The sequence below is a fragment of the Notechis scutatus genome, chromosome 1 (genome assembly GCF_049901735.1).
Source record: "Notechis scutatus isolate UNSWTSFEM ecotype Mainland chromosome 1, rNotScu1.2, whole genome shotgun sequence".
NCBI classification, from domain to species: domain Eukaryota; kingdom Metazoa; phylum Chordata; class Lepidosauria; order Squamata; family Elapidae; genus Notechis; species Notechis scutatus.
Genome location: NC_142009.1, coordinates 244,542,991 through 244,560,512, shown reverse-complemented (window position 1 = coordinate 244,560,512; position 17,522 = coordinate 244,542,991). Strand labels below are relative to the sequence as shown.

The 17,522-nt window shown below is 38.3% G+C and overlaps 1 protein-coding gene across 2 annotated transcripts in view; it reads left to right on the top strand.

Moving 5' to 3' along the window:
• Positions 1 to 17,522, top strand: part of INSC (INSC spindle orientation adaptor protein) — a 138,973-nt gene that overhangs the window by 52,977 nt on the left and 68,474 nt on the right. For both annotated transcript variants that reach the window (XM_087950915.1, XM_087950916.1), the window contains exon 3: positions 16,941 to 17,286. In XM_087950915.1, coding sequence (XP_087807041.1) covers positions 16,941 to 17,286 — 346 coding nt within the window. The remainder of the gene's footprint in view (positions 1 to 16,940; positions 17,287 to 17,522) is intronic.

Sequence of the window (17,522 nt, the reverse complement as noted above, 5' to 3'; positions counted from 1 at the left end):
CAGATTTCCTCCTTCTCCATATAGCACACTAAATTTACTATAATCTTTCCTCCTTTTGTCCCATTGTTTTCCTTTCCTTTGTTAGTTTCAAAGTTTGGACAAAGCTGTGAAAAAGAACAATCTGCTTATATGCTCATGCATATTTATAGCCTCAAATAGTTTTCCAGTTTGCTTGAAAGATAATTTATCTATATAAGAAAGCTGTTTAAAACTATTGTCCTACATTAATATCTGTTTAACCTCTGGCACTAAGAACACTGTCTTAGAATGGCTTCCATTTTTTTTTTATTAAAGCATCACTGTACTGAAGTATGTGTGACATCTAAGTGGATCAGTTACTGTAGTATGCTGTAGATCAGGGGTGTCAAACTCAAGGCCCAGGGGCCAGATCCGGCCTGTGAGGTGCTTAGATCTGGCCCTGGAAACATCAAAGGACCAGCCTGCAGTGCCTCTGCTGGTGAAAATGGAGCTTGGGAGGGCTGAGTGTGTTCCTCCCAAACTCCGTTTTCACTGGCAGAGGGTTGCAGGAGGCAGTCGCAGCCGAAACAGAGCTTGGGTGTCCATTTTCTCTGGCAGAGTGCTCAGGCCACCACAGGCATCCTCGACACGAGTCCACTGCAGCCATGCCCATCCCGGCCCCCAAGATCAAATACAACCCTGATGCAGCCCTCAATGAAATCGAGTTTGACATCCCTGTTGTAGATGTAAGGGACTCAACGTTTTCAGCCTTGGAAAGTATTTAAGGAAAAAAATTAGCATCATGAAGAAAAATATGTAATAAGAGGACCTATTTTGTGTTCAGAGGATTGCCATTGGACCTATGTTACATCTACATGAGATAGCAGTAGTGAAGTTATTTAGTTTTTAAAATCCTTATCTATACTTTTCAGCTGGAACCTCAATTTCCAGAAGACTTTTTCATTTTATGTAAAAAGCAGAATCCAATGATGGCAAAAAATGACCCATCACTATTGCTGCCATAAGCATCCCAAGAAGCATCAGGATCTTGACAACTGCTGTTTTTTTATTTTTTTTTAAAAAAATAATGCTATTGCTGAATTGTGAGTCTGAAGCTCTGTTTTGTGGGACTGAAAATATTGCTCAAAACCCTACCAATAATCTCTTGGGGAACAATAGGTGATGAAACAAAAATAAAAATGTCTTCCAGTTGAGATTTGACACTGTAGGCATTCGAAGGCAGCATTGACAGTCCATATCACATGGTGACATGGGTATATTGAGTCCAGGTGAGCTGATGTACCAGCAACAGGACTCCTCCTCTTTATTCTTCTTCAGTTTTTTTTTATTCTTTTTTACTTTAACAATAGGTAATTCCTTTCACAATAGCCCTGTTAAAAAAAACAACTGCCAGGAATCATTGGCAAGTGGACAGTATTAAAAATTGAAGTTAAAAATAATAAGCTTGGTACTTAAGTTAATTAAATGCAGGATCTAAAACTGTCTATGCTGGTGTCCAGTTATGGCTTGATGTTGAGCAAACCTTCATACGACAAGACAATGGAAGAGCAACCTCTGCTTGGTACTCCATCTGTGTGGTTGCAGGGATGGGCTCTGGAGGAATAAGCAACTTAATATGTCTTTAATATAATGGGGGCAGTGAAGTCTTTCTATGCACGCTGCCTACCCATCCAATATAGAATTCACAAAGGCATCAATGTCCCGTACAATATCCCTATAATATCATATTGTGTTGTTATTTTGATATTGAACCCACAATGGCTGAAGCAAGATACTGGCATGCCAATAATGGCTGATTGAGATATTTGGAGACAAGTCATATTCATTGTGTTGTATATTATATCAGCTTAATCATTTTATTAAGCTTAGTTTTTAATGGAACTTCTACAGAAGGAAGTGAGTAGAGACAAAAGCTTGCCTTCTCTTGAGAAATAAGAAAGTAATCTTGTGTCTATTGACTTCAATATTATTTAGCTGCTTTGTATATGTTGGGCAAATGTATATCTGGGATAGGAGAAATTCCTTTTCCAAGGAATTTCCCTTCAGCAATGTCACTCCATTTGCTCTGTTTCCGATCTGCCATAAATGGAATATAAAATAACTGATACCTCTCTGGATTTGTGAAAGCATTTCCTTTAGTACAAATCCTTCCAGATGCTTTAGCTATCAACACCCACTACCTGTAGTCTGAGAAACTGCATTTGTGTGTGTGTGTGATTTGTATGTCAGGTTACAGAAATCCTATACCTCTGACCATCCAAATGGAAAGGAGAGGGGAAAAAATATGACCGCATTGTGAAGCCATATCTCTACCGTGTTACATTCTATGGTGGAATGAACTTTAAAAGAATATTATGTGTGGGCAAGAAGTGAGGTATAAGCTTTAGGAAGGGTTACCAAAACACTATAGCAGGGGTGGGCAAACTTTTTGGCTGGGGGGGGGGGGGGCTCATTGACTTTTAAAATTTGACAGACGGGCCGCCACCTGGTGTCGAAATGCCTGTCATTACAAGTCCAAATCAAATGAATGCAATCATTCAATCATCCTCATCAAACCTTAATTCTGTACCAATCTTCGGCGGGCCGGATTAAAAAGACCAATGGGCCGGATGAGGCCCGCAGGCTGTAGTTTGCCCACCCCTGCACTATAGCCAATCTTAGTTATATGAATCAAGCCAAGGCACCATAGTTTCTAGGTTTAAATTGGGATTTTTCCCCCTTAAAAAGGGGGGAAGGGGAGAGGAAAAAGTAGTTGTAGTTTCTAGCAGGCTTTCTGGCAGCCACAACATCACTGAAGAGCAGGCAAAAAGCCCATCTACCGGATTGAAGGGGTGGTTCCCCAATAGCCTTGTTGTGCTAATTTGTTTTGTACAATTAACAGAGCCAATTTCTGATACTAACTCTAGGAATTTGTTACAGTCATAAATCTTGAACAGTAATAACAAACATATTGCCAGATGCAAACTTTCATTTAGAGAATGAAAATATGAAAGCTTATTTTGAAGATACTTTAGAGAAAAAATGATCCAAGAGTGGTCAAATTTCAGGCTTAGCCAAATACTCTAAGAAATTCAAAGTGTTGGTTATCACCTTGAAACCCCTGCATGGCATGGGTCCAGGATACCCAAGGAACTGTTCTCACCACAATGGAATTGACCCTCCCCTCTCATTCCAGGAGAAGGGACATTGGTCCCCATTGGTCAAGGCATTCTGACTGGCAGGGTGCAGGAGAAGACCATTTGGCTCCTACCTTCTAAAACAGAGCTGTCAAAGTCCCGGCCAAAGTGGGCTGGATGCATCATGTGCTGGTCACGCCCATGCCAGTTTAGCGAAGGGGGAAAAAGTCCCGATACATCCCATGATGCCACCGTGACGACATGAGTTTGACATCCCTGTTCTAGAACTTCATGCCTCACAAGGTGAGATCCACACCTACCCTCTTGGCCTTCTGAAAGAGTCCCGAAACCTGCTTCTGCCATTTGGCCTAAGGTTTTTTGCGGGGTGGTGCTTCATGCTGGAAATGGTTAGTGAACTAGGAGGAAGATCCCACCTTCTCCATATTGTATTTTGGTTTTTTACTTATTTAATCTGCTCATTTTAATACTTAAATCTTTTAATATTTTAACTTTGTACTTGCTTTTGCAGTGTGGTAAACCACTCAGAATTGCTTGACAGTGAGATGGGCTGCATATAAATTTAATCAATCAATCAATCAATCAATCAATCAATCAAAAGCAGCATACTGGTGGAGATGCAGGCAGGTAAGGCGGTAGAAAGAGCTAGTTAAGCCATCATTACATTTATATAGCCCTGGCATCTAAATGAGCTAATTTGCTGATTCACGCTTCTTTCATTCAAGTAGACAACTTGACTTCATTTGCTCTTCTTAACTTGTGAGGTATTGCTGGGCTGATTCAGGCCTTATGTCAGCTGGCTCAACCTGCATTTCCTCCATGTGTTTTCTTCTGCTAATTCCTATAGTGCAGAATGAGACTTAATGGGCCAAACTCTTCAGCTTGCTGAAAGTGGTGCAGTCTGACAGCTCAGACTGATTTCTAGCACAACTGTAGCTCAATAAACTACTCCCCTGGCCACATGGCCTCTGTACACCATGGATTGTCCAGGTGGGAGTCTATCTTTTCTTTTCTCAGAAGAAAAACACTACTTTTATATTAGAACAGGGGTGTCAAACACAAGGCCCGGGGCCCAGATTCGGCCCGCAGGGTGCTTAGATCTGGGGCTGCCTTGGAAACAAGGGAGGGTGGCCTGTGGTGCCTCTGTCAGTGAAAATGGAACTCATGAGGGCTGCAGGTGGCCCTCCGAGCTCTGTTTTCGCTGGAAGAGAGTTGCAAGAGGCCGTTGCAACTGAAAACAGACCTCAGGAGCCTGTTTTCCCTGGCAGAGCGCTTGGGCCACCACAGGTGCCCCCCACATGAGTGATGTTGAACTGGCTATGCCCACCCTGGCCACGCCCACTCCAGGGCTCTCTGAATTCAAATACAACCCTAATTTGGCCCTCAATAAAAAACGAGCTTGACACTCCTGTATTAGAGCATCTGATAGGAACTGGTAAGTAATCTTGTGGGTAAGCCTACTAAGAGCTTGCAAGAACCATTAATACTTATAAACTGTATTTCTTTTCTTTAAATAAAATTGATCATCAGGTTAGATTAGACCTGGGCATTTTATGGCCCCTTCCCATAGGGGAAAAATGAGTAAGAAACTATTTTTGTGTGTGTGTGATTTGGAGCCTCCTCTTCCTCTGACAGGAAGACTTTTAAAAATGAGCATAGCAGAGGACAGCTTCATGAACTAATAAAAATCAGTTTGTTTTTATGCTGTCTCTCTAAAGCTAATTGCAAAATATAGGTGTATGGCACATGCTAAGCATATGGCAAGAATCCATAAATTGATGGAGATTATAGTTTTGTACACTCTGGGCACTTTTCTGGTGGCCTAAATAGGCAAGAAGAGGGATACACATAGTGAAGAAGTTGAATAATAAAATAAATCATAGGTAAATTGACACAGGACACATGATGATCAAATAGATCAAATATCTTTTCCTTTATGTATACTTAGAGTATTTACACCAAGACAAATTCCTTGTGTGTCCAATCACACTTGGCCAATAAAAAAATTCTATTCTATTCTATTCTATTCTATTCTATTCTATTCTATTCTATTCTATTCTATTCTATTCTATTCTATTCTATTCTATTCTATTCTATTCTAGAGGGATTTGGGACACAGACAGGTCTGGTTGTATGGATAAAAGGTAAAAAGAGAGAAACAGAGTAAATGGCTTTAAGAAGACAGCCCTGATTGACAAATGAGCACAGCAAAAAGACAGAAAGGAGATAGACTGGCGTACCCTTGTTGTAATAGAATTTCTCTACTGATGATGTAGTGAGATAAATTGAGGTCTTATATCATGTTAAGTCAGAGTTCTGAAGAATGCTGGTTTGTTGTGAACAAGCTCAAGTTTTCCTTCTTGGTTTATCCTGTCAGGGTAATGTTGGAAGGAATCTAAATGAACTTTAGAAGAAAATAAAGCTCCTTATTTGCACACAATGCTAAACAAACCAGAGGAGCCAAGTGAGACTGATGGAGCAGCAATGCTACTACATCTGCTCTCCAGAATAAACTTAGCCTACATATTTTATTTATTTTATTTTTATTTATTTGATTTGCCAATTGTTTACAAGATAATAAGTATAAATGTATACATAGTTGTGAATACATGAAATGGTTACATATAAGAAAAATAAAAGAATAAGAGAAACAATAGGACAGGGACGGTAGGCACGTTGGTGCGCTTATGCACGCCCCCTACAGACCTCTTAGGAAAGGGGTGAGGCAAAGGAATCTTTTCATTTTGGCAAAAAGCACATATTAGCAATTTATCCTTTGACTCATACCTGCAGTAGTTGGTTCGCACAAAAACCAAGTTATAAATATAAGCATGCAAAAAAATAATAATCACATGCAAATGACTTATTTTGGAAATTTGCCTACAGGAGTTTTGATTGAATTGATTCTATGGACATCCTTGTGTGCAGGGTGAAGCATTCAATGATTAGAAAATGAAAAATGTTTAATCAATAAACCAACCCCCAGTATTGTTTTTTAATTTAATTTAATTTATTTGAATTTATTATAGCCACCTAACTATATACTACTTAATATAGACAATGTAAACAAATTTAGATTAATTATGAGCCATCAGGTCAATGCTGACTCACAACCATATAACTAGGTTTTTCTCTCTGTGACAATCTGTTCTTAACCTGGTCCTACAGGTCTTCCAATGGTACACTCATCATTACTGTAAATGAGTCTGTCTATCTTGCTGAGCCGCGGTGGCTCAGTGGTTAGAATGCAGTACTGCAGGCTACTTCTGCTGCCTGCCCGCTGCCTGCAATTTGGCAATTCAATTCTCACAAGGCTCAAGATTGACTCAGCCTTCCCTCCTTCTGAGGTGGGTAAAATGAGGACCCAGATTGTTGGGGACAATAGGCTGACTCTGTAAACCACTTAAAGAGGGCTGTAAAGCACTGTAAAGTAGTATGTAAGTCTAAGTTCTATTGCTATTATTCCTGGTGATCCTATTTTCTCCTTTCTTAGCAATAGACTCTTTTCCAGAGAGCTACATGTTTGCATAATATATTTGAAGTAGGATAATTTGAGCCTGGTCATTTGTGCCTTGATTCTGGGCTTATTTGTTTGATGACCCATTTGTTTGTTTTCTTATCTGTCCATGGAATTCTTAAGTGTCTTTTCCAATAACTGCAAATAAATAATGTGGATCCAGAGGCTTTGAGTATGGTGACACTGAAAGGCAAATGGGATATTGTATCTAAAGATCCATTATGGCTAGAACTTCTCTTTTCTTGGTCTGAGGGTGTCAAACACAAGGCCCAGGGGGTTAAAGATTCGAGCCCGCAGGGTGCTTAGATCTGGGGCTGCCTTGGAAACAAGGGAGGGTGGCCTGTGGTGCCTCTGCCAGTGAAAATGGAACTCATGAGGGCTGCAGGTGGCCCTCCGAGCTCTGTTTTCACTGGAAGAGAGTTGCAAGAGGCCGTTGCAACTGAAAACAGAGCTCAGGAGCCTGTTTTCCCTGGCAGAGTGCTTGGGCCACCACAGGTGCCCCCCACATGAGTGATGTTGAACTGGCCACGCCCACCCTGGCCACGCCCACTCCAGGGCTCTCTGAAGTCAAATACAACCCTGATTTGGCCATCAATAAAAAACGAGCTTGACACTCCTGTATTAGAGCATCTGATAGGAACTCATGAGGGCTGCAGGTGGCCCTCCGAGCTCTGTTTTCTTGTGGGTAAGCCTACTAAGAGCTTGCAAGAACCATTAATACTTATAAACTGTATTTCTTTTCTTTAAATAAAATTGATCATCAGGTTAGATTAGACCTGGGCATTTTATGGCCCCTTCCCATAGGGGAAAAATGAGTAAGAAACTATTTTTGTGTGTGTGTGATTTGGAGCCTCCTCTTCCTCTGACAGGAAGACTTTTAAAAATGAGCATAGCAGAGGGCAGCTTCATGAACTAAATAAAAATCAGTTTGTTTTTATGCTGTCTCTCTAAAGCTAATTGCAAAATATAGGTGTATGGCACATGCTAAGCATATGGCAAGAATCCATAAATTGATGGAGATTATAGTTTTGTACACTCTGGGCACTTTTCTGGCGGCCTAAATAGGCAAGAAGAGGGATACACATAGTGAAGAAGTTGAATAATAAAATAAATCATAGGTAAATTGACACAGGACACATGATGATCAAATAGATCAAATATCTTTTCCTTTATGTATACTTAGAGTATTTACACCAAGACAAATTCCTTGTGTGTCCAATCACACTTGGCCAATAAAAAATTCTATTCTATTCTATTCTATTCTATTCTATTCTATTCTATAGAGGGATTTGGGACACAGACAGGTCTGGTTGTATGGATAAAAGGTAAAAAGAGAGAAACAGAGTAAATGGCTTTAAGAAGACATCCCTGATTGACAAATGAGCACAGCAAAAAGACAGAAAGGAGATAGACTGGCGTACCCTTGTTGTAATAGAATTTCTCTACTGATGATGTAGTGAGTAGGCTTAGATTTCCCAGTCCCAGTGGAACATAAACGCTTGCAGGAATAAACTCTTGCTTGTGTTTGTTTTTCCATTAAAATAAATCTAATTTACTTTTGAAAATATACTTGGGGCTCTTGGCTTTTCTTTTCATAGCCAAAGCATGCTACTTGTGCATAGCAATACATGCATTTTTAAAGGCTGATCTTTTTTTTTTTTTGGCCACACTTTCTGGAATGAAACACCATTCTGAATTAGCAAATGTATGTTCACTTTTCAAGAAAAGTAATAAAAAAGCTTCTGGGAACAGAAATCCGTTAAAATATCCTGGATTTTCACTGATCTTCACATTCCTACACAGCACGGATAAATTGAGGTCTTATATCATGTTAAGTCAGAGTTCTGAAGAATGCTGGTTTGTTGTGAACAAGCTCAAGTTTTCCTTCTTGGTTTATCCTGTCAGGGTAATGTTGGAAGGAATCTAAATGAACTTTAGAAGAAAATAAAGCTCCTTATTTGCACACAATGCTAAACAAACCAGAGGAGCCAAGTGAGACTGATGGAGCAGCAATGCTACTACATCTGCTCTCCAGAATAAACTTAGCCTACATATTTTGAAGCACTTTAGGCAAAGGAATCTTTTCATTTTGGCAAAAAGCACATATTAGCAATTTATCCTTTGACTCATACCTGCAGTAGTTGGTTCGCACAAAAACCAAGTTATAAATATAAGCATGCAAAAAAATAATAATCACATGCAAATGACTTATTTTGGAAATTTGCCTACAGGAGTTTTGATTGAATTGATTCTATGAACATCCTTGTGTGCAGGGTGAAGCATTCAATGATTAGAAAACGAAACATGTTTAATCAATAAACCAACCCCCAGTATTGTTTTTTTAATTTAATTTAATTTATTTGAATTTATTATAGCCACCTAACTATATACTACTTAATATAGACAATGTAAATAAATTTAGATTAATTATGAGCCATCAGGTCAATGCTGACTCACAACCATATAACTAGGTTTTTCTCTCTGTGACAATCTGTTCTTAACCTGGTCCTACAGGTCTTCCAATGGTACACTCATCATTACTGTAAATGAGTCTGTCTATCTTGCTGAGCCGCGGTGGCGCAGTGGTTAGAATGCAGTACTGCAGGCTACTTCTGCTGCCTGCCTGCAATTTGGCAATTCAATTCTCACAAGGCTCAAGATTGACTCAGCCTTCCCTCCTTCTGAGGTGGGTAAAATGAGGACCCAGATTGTTGGGGACAATAGGCTGACTCTGTAAACCACTTAAAGAGGGCTGTAAAGCACTGTAAAGTAGTATGTAAGTCTAAGTGCTATTGCTATTACTCCTGCTGATCCTATTTTCTCCTTTCTTAGCAATAGACTCTTTTCCATAGAGCTGCATGTTTGCATAATATATTTGAAGTAGGATAATTTGAGCCTGGTCATTTGTGCCTTGACTCTGGGTTGATTTGTTTGATGACCCATTTGTTTGTTTTCTTATCTGTCCATGGAATTCTTAAGTGTCTTTTCCAATAACTGCAAATAAATAATGTGGATCCAGAGGCTTTGAGTATGGTGACACTGAAAGGCAAATGGGATATTGTATCTAAAAGATCCATTAATGGCTGTAGAGACTCCTCTTTTCTTGGTCTGAGATCATAATTGCAATAGTGCCAAAGTCATACTGGGCATCTGGGAGAACTTTTGCAGTACTGGGTTAAAATGAAAGGACAATTTTACAGTGATCAAACAAAGATAATGGAAATAATTTAAGATACCTGCCTTCTTATATTGTAAGTGTAAAGATCTTTTGAGGTTGAACTCCACTGGATATAATGTGGTGGAAATAACTTACTCAAGAAATATTGGCAAATAGAGAAAATCCAACATAATTTTTCTATTTCCAAAGCTAGCAGGATACATCAAGTGTTTTATCTCTTGAAGGAGAAGGGAAAAAAGGGCATCAGTGAAAATAACCATTTCTACTCATTTTAGACTCTAAAACCATCTATTCTCTTCCTACCATATGGCCCTGAATAAATTAACCTTGAAGAAATGCAGCCCTCATTCAGCAAAGTCCACAGAGTGGGTAAAAATATGAAAAATGGTGGGCACCTAATAAGCAGAATTATATGGGGATGCTATGCCTATTCTCTTGCAGATTTGAATTTTCCTGTCCATGATGCCTCTGGTCTCAATGCACAAATAAATTGTCTACTATTAGTTTGTTTGGTTTTTTTTAAAGGCAAACCACTTCCTAAAACCCTTGTTAGGAATATTGCAGGAACTTGTCCAAAACTGACTAAAAGGCACTTGTATATGTGCATCAGTGGTGGGATTCAATTTTTTTTACTACTGGTTCTGACGGGTGTGGATTGGTGGGCATGACAGGGGAAGGAGACTGCAAAAATCCTCATTCCCTCCCCACCCCACTAACCTGCTTTCCAGCTCCATTCTCCTGTGCAGGGCAACAAAAGAAGACCCAGCCGATCAGCTGGGACTCAGGAGGCAGAGAATAGATGGGGGCGGGGCCAGTCAGAGGTGGTGTTTGCCGGTTCTCCAAACTACTCAAAATTTCTGCTACCGGTTCTCCAGAACTGGTCAGATCCTGCTGAATACCAGCTCTGATGTGCGTGCACAAAAACACAAAGCCCCCCCCCCACCCACGGAACACTGTATGTGCTTATGACTAATAGAAATACAGTACAATACTTTAATTCTGTTTAAAATTCAATTTCCTTTTTTGAAGGAAAATATATTATTTTAGTTGTTATGAATAAAGAATAAGGGCTGAATATGACACTGAATTCTTTGAAGGGAAGATTATCATTCTCTTTTTCTATCACTCACACACCATAATGCTTTGCTACTTTTTCTATATCTTAAGATGCACACACAATAAATCAAATATATGAAAAATGGTACACGTAGAGATGGTATGTTTTGTAAATGAATGTAGTTCCAAGCTTTTAATATTGACTGCAGCTTTGGAAATCTTTTTCATGGCAGGGCATGGTGCCCTAAGCACTGCATGAAAGTTCTGTGAAAGCATGAGACTTTGTCACTTAAATATTTGTGAATTTAAAACTGTCAAGCATACCAAAATATAAATGAAAATGCTGAATAAATGAATAACTAGGAAATTATGTTCTAGCATCTTTTAAAGAAAAAAAATAGATCAACTAAGATACAGTGCATCTTGGATTTGTACAAATAAAAGATCACAGTACAAATTGTATGGTCACAGGGGGAAAAAACCCTCTAACCATTTAATTGGCAGGATCTGTTAGCGATCCATTAAAAATAATGGGAATAAGAATTAGAGGAAGCAATAGCATTATACTAGGGAGAAAAGATATTATTACTGCCTCATATATCTGCCTATTTCCTGACTGTGCACTTTTTATGAGTTTAATCAGTAAATTCCATTGAATTCTGCTCCCAGAAAAGTCAATGTAGCATTGCAGTCTATGTGATTAAAGGCATAAACTAAACACCATTTAAAACTGAGACATTACTCATAACCTAATTTAATGCTGTTGTCCTTAATGAAAAGTTCAGGCTTAATTAATAAGATAATAGGTTATGATGTTTTCAGCAGTCTAACAGTTATATACATATATCATACTTTTATATGATATAACTGGATTAAAGGTGGAAACCTAAAATTGGTCTTAAGACCTACCAGTTTTATCCTTACTTTAAAACTATAGCTATTTTAAAAAAAATGAATTATATTCTTAAACTAGCTTTGCTTTGAAACTATGTGGTTGGGCTTAGTTTTGGGGGAAGAAAATAAGGGGGGGGAGGGCGGAATTCTGCCTCTGCCTACCAGCATCCATCGGTATCCATCTGGCTAGAGTCCTGTCAGTGTGTGAGAGAGTTGAGGGCTGTTTGGAAACAGTATTTGCTGTGTGAGCAAGAAGGAGACAGCAAGGAGCTTGGGCGTGGCTTAGCTCAACTGTTCTGTACTAAAGCTGCTTGGTGCTGTGAAATTAAAACTGAAACTCCTCTCCTCCACTTGTGTTTTGCATTTGGAACAGATTTCTTTTCAGGTGGGGAGGGGGAGTAGAGCTCCTTAGCATCAGAATGTGTTAATAATAATATACGAAATACTAATGCTGTGATGGTCATTTTGAAAAATCCTTTCTTAGTGAGCACCTAGAAGCCAAGAGGAATATACATGCCAAATTTCAAGTTTGTAGGCTTTACGGTGCTGGAGATTTTGTGATGATGCATAAGTGCTTTTCCACTTTTTTATATATATAGATTGAACAACTAGAAAATTGGTCTAGTCGTTTTTTCATATTTAAATAAAAGAAGTCTTTAGCTAATTTATTTCAATCCATCTCTTTAACTTAATTTGAATTTCATGCTATATATTTTAAAACATATTTATATTTTTATTTTCAGAGTGGTAATTTAAATATTACAAAAGGACGATACATAGGAATGATTTACAGCCAAAAGCAATAATACTTCAATTCAACTAGAAAACTACTGCCTTTGTTTAGATATATAATTTACTTTGTTAACTAAAATGTTTTGGAATGAATTGCTTGGCATACAATAGAAATTTTTAAAGACTGTTCTACAGCATAATACATAAGGATCTCAGGATTGGCTAGGAAAGTTATATTTTAAATGTATCTCGGCATCTGTCAATGGAAACTGAACATATTCTTGCTGATATGCACTTTGGAATTATATCCAAATCAAATTTACCTCACAATATCAGCTTTGTTATAAATGAAAGGGAAGATTGAATATAAATATATTATTATTACAATATTGTTTTATTATTAAAATGTACACTTCCTATATCTGTAGATCTGAAGTTACCAAGTTAAAGTTGGTTCATCAAAAGTTGTATTTAGAGTGTGTTTGACTCTTCAAATAATGCATTTAAAAGGATGGACATTAGCTTCTCTACATTGAAGATGTAAAAATGTGATTATTCACTGCCTCATATGATGTGGTCATGTAAAATGACAAGAAAATCATAATATTTTTTTAAAATTTAAGGTGCAAATCCATCAATAATGTACCAGTATTATTTTATATGAAAATTGAATCTTTTCTTTCTTTCTTTCTTTCTTTCTTTCTTTCTTTCTTTCTTTCTTTCTTTCTTTCTTTCTTTCTTTCTTTCTTTCTTTCTTTCTTTCTTTCTTTCTTTCTTTCTTTCCTTCTTTCCTTCCTTCCTTCCTTCCTTCCTTCCTTCCTTCCTTCCTTCCTTCCTTCCTTCCTTCCTTCTTTCTCTCTCCCCATCCTTCCTTCCTTCTCTCCCTCCCTCCTTCTTTCCTTCCCTCCCCCCTTCCTCTCCCCCTCTCTCCATCTCCCTCCCTTCCCCCCCTCTCTTTCCATGCTATTTTTAAATATGGGTACTTTCATTTTTGCTTAATGAAACCTAATTAGGTTCTAAGTCCAGAGCACTACTGCAGGGAAAATAATGGCAGTGCTCTTTTTACTGCTGTCAGATTGGGCTCAGAATGATTGCCAGCATAACACTTCTAACAATCATAGGCATTCTACCCTTGTAAGCTTTCTGACTGCTAGTTCATATATTGATTTTAATTTTAAGGAAGTAATATAAAATATAGTTAGGCCTTAAGCTATGAACTTGTAGCTTTTTTTTTTTAAATGAGATTTTTAAAAAAATGGTGTATGCTCTGAATAGCAGAATTCTAAAAGTGCTTAAGATTCCAACTGGAAGTATGAATTACAGCTAGGGCAGCTATATTATATATGGGAAATATAAATTTACTAGTGAAATTCAGTCTTTATTTTGGGCATCTGTGTTCTTCCTCCCTCTCTTACACAAACACACACACACACAATTCAAGCTGGATGTGGGTGAAATACTAATTTGCTAGAGGAACTGGGAAGGCAATATTCACCAACACCCTTCCCCTTGTAGGCCCTTGTTTATTCCCTCAAATTTGCATTGGGGATTCAATAAGATGAGTTATTGAGATTATAGGATTTAGGGAATATGACCATCCATCAGCTTCTCCCAGCTAGAGCTGTATTGGATCTTGTTGCGTCAACAAACATGAGCCTTTCCATCACCAGGTCTGGATGTGCATGTGATAAGAAGTATTTGAATGCACCTTAAACCGTGTATCACTATTTTTGTGTACAACTCATCTTATTTAAGTGCAACCCTGCAACTGTCAGTTTCATATGAAGGCTAACTTGGATTCTAAATCTAGAATACTTAGAAACATAGCAATACATTCCTAGGTCAACCCATTTGGAGGTTAAACAAGAGCGTTTTATAAAAGTAAAACAAACCCACCAATATTTTGACAAATAGGGGGCAAGATTAGAGGTCAACCTTTTCAAGAGTGTTGTAAAAGCTATATCGTAAGTAGGAAAATTGCACGTACAACCCTATGGTTGCTGTGTAGTTGGTGCAGGACAGGAAAGGATAAAAAATAGATTAGTTAAACTGAAGGATGAAGAAAATGGAGTCTACGGAGATGACAAGTAAATAGAGAAACAGAATTTGAGGAGAGAGGGTGAGGAATCTTTACCTAGACCTGTTGCCTTCTGGTTATAGTTTAACTGGTCCCTAAAGATAATGAATTGAGCAAAACAAAAGTAGCACAGGGAGGAGACAGGGTCCTAGGTCATAAGGCTGCAACTATGGGTGTGGCAAGGGAGAGAGGGATAGAAGAAAGAGGTTTGGATCAGTAAGGCAAGAAGTTCCATTGGCAGAAAGACTACTCCTGAGCAAAAGGTAAAGAGAGAAGGCACAAAACTTCCTGCAAAGGATTCTGGACTGTTGGTAGTCTGTTCAGTTCAGGTAAAACCTAAGAGATCAGAAGTTTCACTTCTGAGAGAATTGGTCAGAGGATTTGGCTGGGAATGAATCCTGAAGGGCCAAGAGGAAGAGAAGCTGAGAGGAGCAGCCTGGAAGAGAGGGAGGGAATAACAGAGTTGGAAGGGACCCTGGAGGTTTTCTAGTCCAACCCTCTGCTCAGGCAGGAAACTGCACAATTTCAGACAAATGGTTATCCAATCTCTTCTTAAAAATCTCAAATGTGGATTGAACTACTGTATTAATCTTTATGTCAAGGTAAATTACAGTGAGGGTATTTGCCAAAAGATAAGGGAGAGTGGGGTTGTTTAAACAAGATACTGAGGGAGTCATCCCCCCTTGAGATCAATAGCTTCAAACCATCTGATGATATCACTCTACCTTTGTTATATTATCCATACTATATCGGTATACCATTTCCTAATGATATAAGTTAAAGCTGTAAAAAGATTACAACTGGGCAGGTATCCACCCCCCCCCTGCCCCATTTGATATCCCCGAAGGAAAGGTTATCACTCCGCAGAGTTCCCCCTGCTGGTGAAAGATTTGATATTTGTTTGATGAGAATAAATTCCGGAAGAGATTCTGCTTTAAAAATCCCTGGGAGAGAAGAATCAACTTCCCAACTCAAAAGTAGCATTTGTGTTTTAGCAGAGTTTACTTAGAATATGCTGGGGTGGGGTGGGGAGAAATTTTGTGGATGCTTTTGACCACATTGTCTCATTTGATTCAGACAAATGTCAAATTATATCCATAGAATGCTATATTCATCTGCTGTGTCGTATGTGGTTATAGTTCTACAATATATATATATATATTTCTTAGCAAATAGTTTCACGATCTCCAAACTGAAAAAAAATAAATCCTAATTTCCATTTATAACCATTTCATTCATTTCATATCAGCATACAAGAAATATTTTAACAGCTGCCTTTTGTTTTTAGCAGGGAAAGAAATGGTCTTGCATAATTGTTAGCTCCCTCCCTTCCAGTAACATGACTAATGTCTTCGGTCAGCTTACAGAATCACAGCATTAAATGACCTTTAATCATATTAGCTAATAATAAACTGGACTATGGCTGAATTCAATTTTCTGTGCTTCTCTAAATAAATCAGTAGATTAGCTGGGCAGAAATACAACTTTTTGTTATTTGTTTATCTTAAACTTTATGCTGAAGGATAAGAGAATAGCCTTTTCTCCTTAAAATAGGTTATCAGGATTTCAGTGGCTCCATTCCTCCTCCTGGGGTAGTGTCAGAGGAGGATGGAGGCTACGATGAAGCAGAAATGAAGTCAAGGAGGATTGTATTGTACATATAATTTTACTGAAAGTTAAAGAGTGAAAATGAATACAAACAAAAATAGAATGAAGAAAAACTCTACATGTTAACTCATTGTAATATATACTTGCTTTTATTCAGCAAATTGAACAGAATAGTCCTCAAACATTTGGGGACTATTATCTGGAATGAACCTGTGAGCGTCACTCACCACTGTATTTGTGTCCTATCTTTGAAATGAATTGAGATGAGTTGATATAGAACGCTGTGCTCAAAAGAGAGTATGCCCTGAAACTCTCTGAAACTTCGTATCCATGCATATGAAAATCAACTCAAGACTTTCTGCACATGCCTTCATAATTATTAATGGAATAGATTGCACCAAATATCCACCTAATTTATTTCTATCAGTAGGCAACCAGATCAGAGGTAGGATTCAGCAGGTTCTGGCCAGTTCTGGAGAACCGGTAGCGGAAATTTTGAGTAGTTTGGAGAACCAGCGAATACCACCTCTGCCTGGAGATTTTACAGTATCCTTCCCCTGCCACGCCCACCAAACCATGCCCATAGAACCGGTAGTAAAAAAATTTGAATCCCACCACTGAACCAGATGTTTTAGCTGAAATACAAATAGACTTGATGTGAAGAACCATGCCATGTTGCTCTTTCCCTCAAATACAGTATAACAGAAATATAATTGGCTAAATATTATTTTGCTAAAAGTGTTTCTTTTCTCCCCCTATCTTTAGTATGCATTTAATTCAGATGGACTCAGTCCAACGCTGGATGGAGGACTTGAAGCTTATGACTGATAGTGAATGCATGTGCATTCTTCAGTCTAAGCCAATCAGTCTGGAAGAAGATGCGCATGGTGAATTTCCTGTTTCATCACAACATGGTGCCTGTGACAACTTGCAGTTGTTGCTGAAAAGAGCTTGGATTATAAGTACTGAGCTGACCAGGATTGTTCAAAAATTGGAGAAGAATAGATGGCAGAGGGTACACAGCATGACAGTCCGGGTCAATTGCCAAGTCCGATCAATGATCAATGAATATAATATACTCACAAAGATTTCTTGGGAAGAAATGCATCAGGTAAAATCAATCTAGGAACGGGTAGTATTATGAAACTGTTACTTAACAGTCTAGATAAACGTTTAAAAAAAAACTACTTTTAAAAACAAGGAAGTCTAGAACTCCATGGAACTGGAAAGAATATGTCAGTGTTTATGTGTGTGCATAATGTGCAGTATATAGTCATGCCAGAACCATTGTTTTGATAGGAAGCTTCTGAAGCAGCTTTGTACCAGGTCAGATTCTATGAACATAAT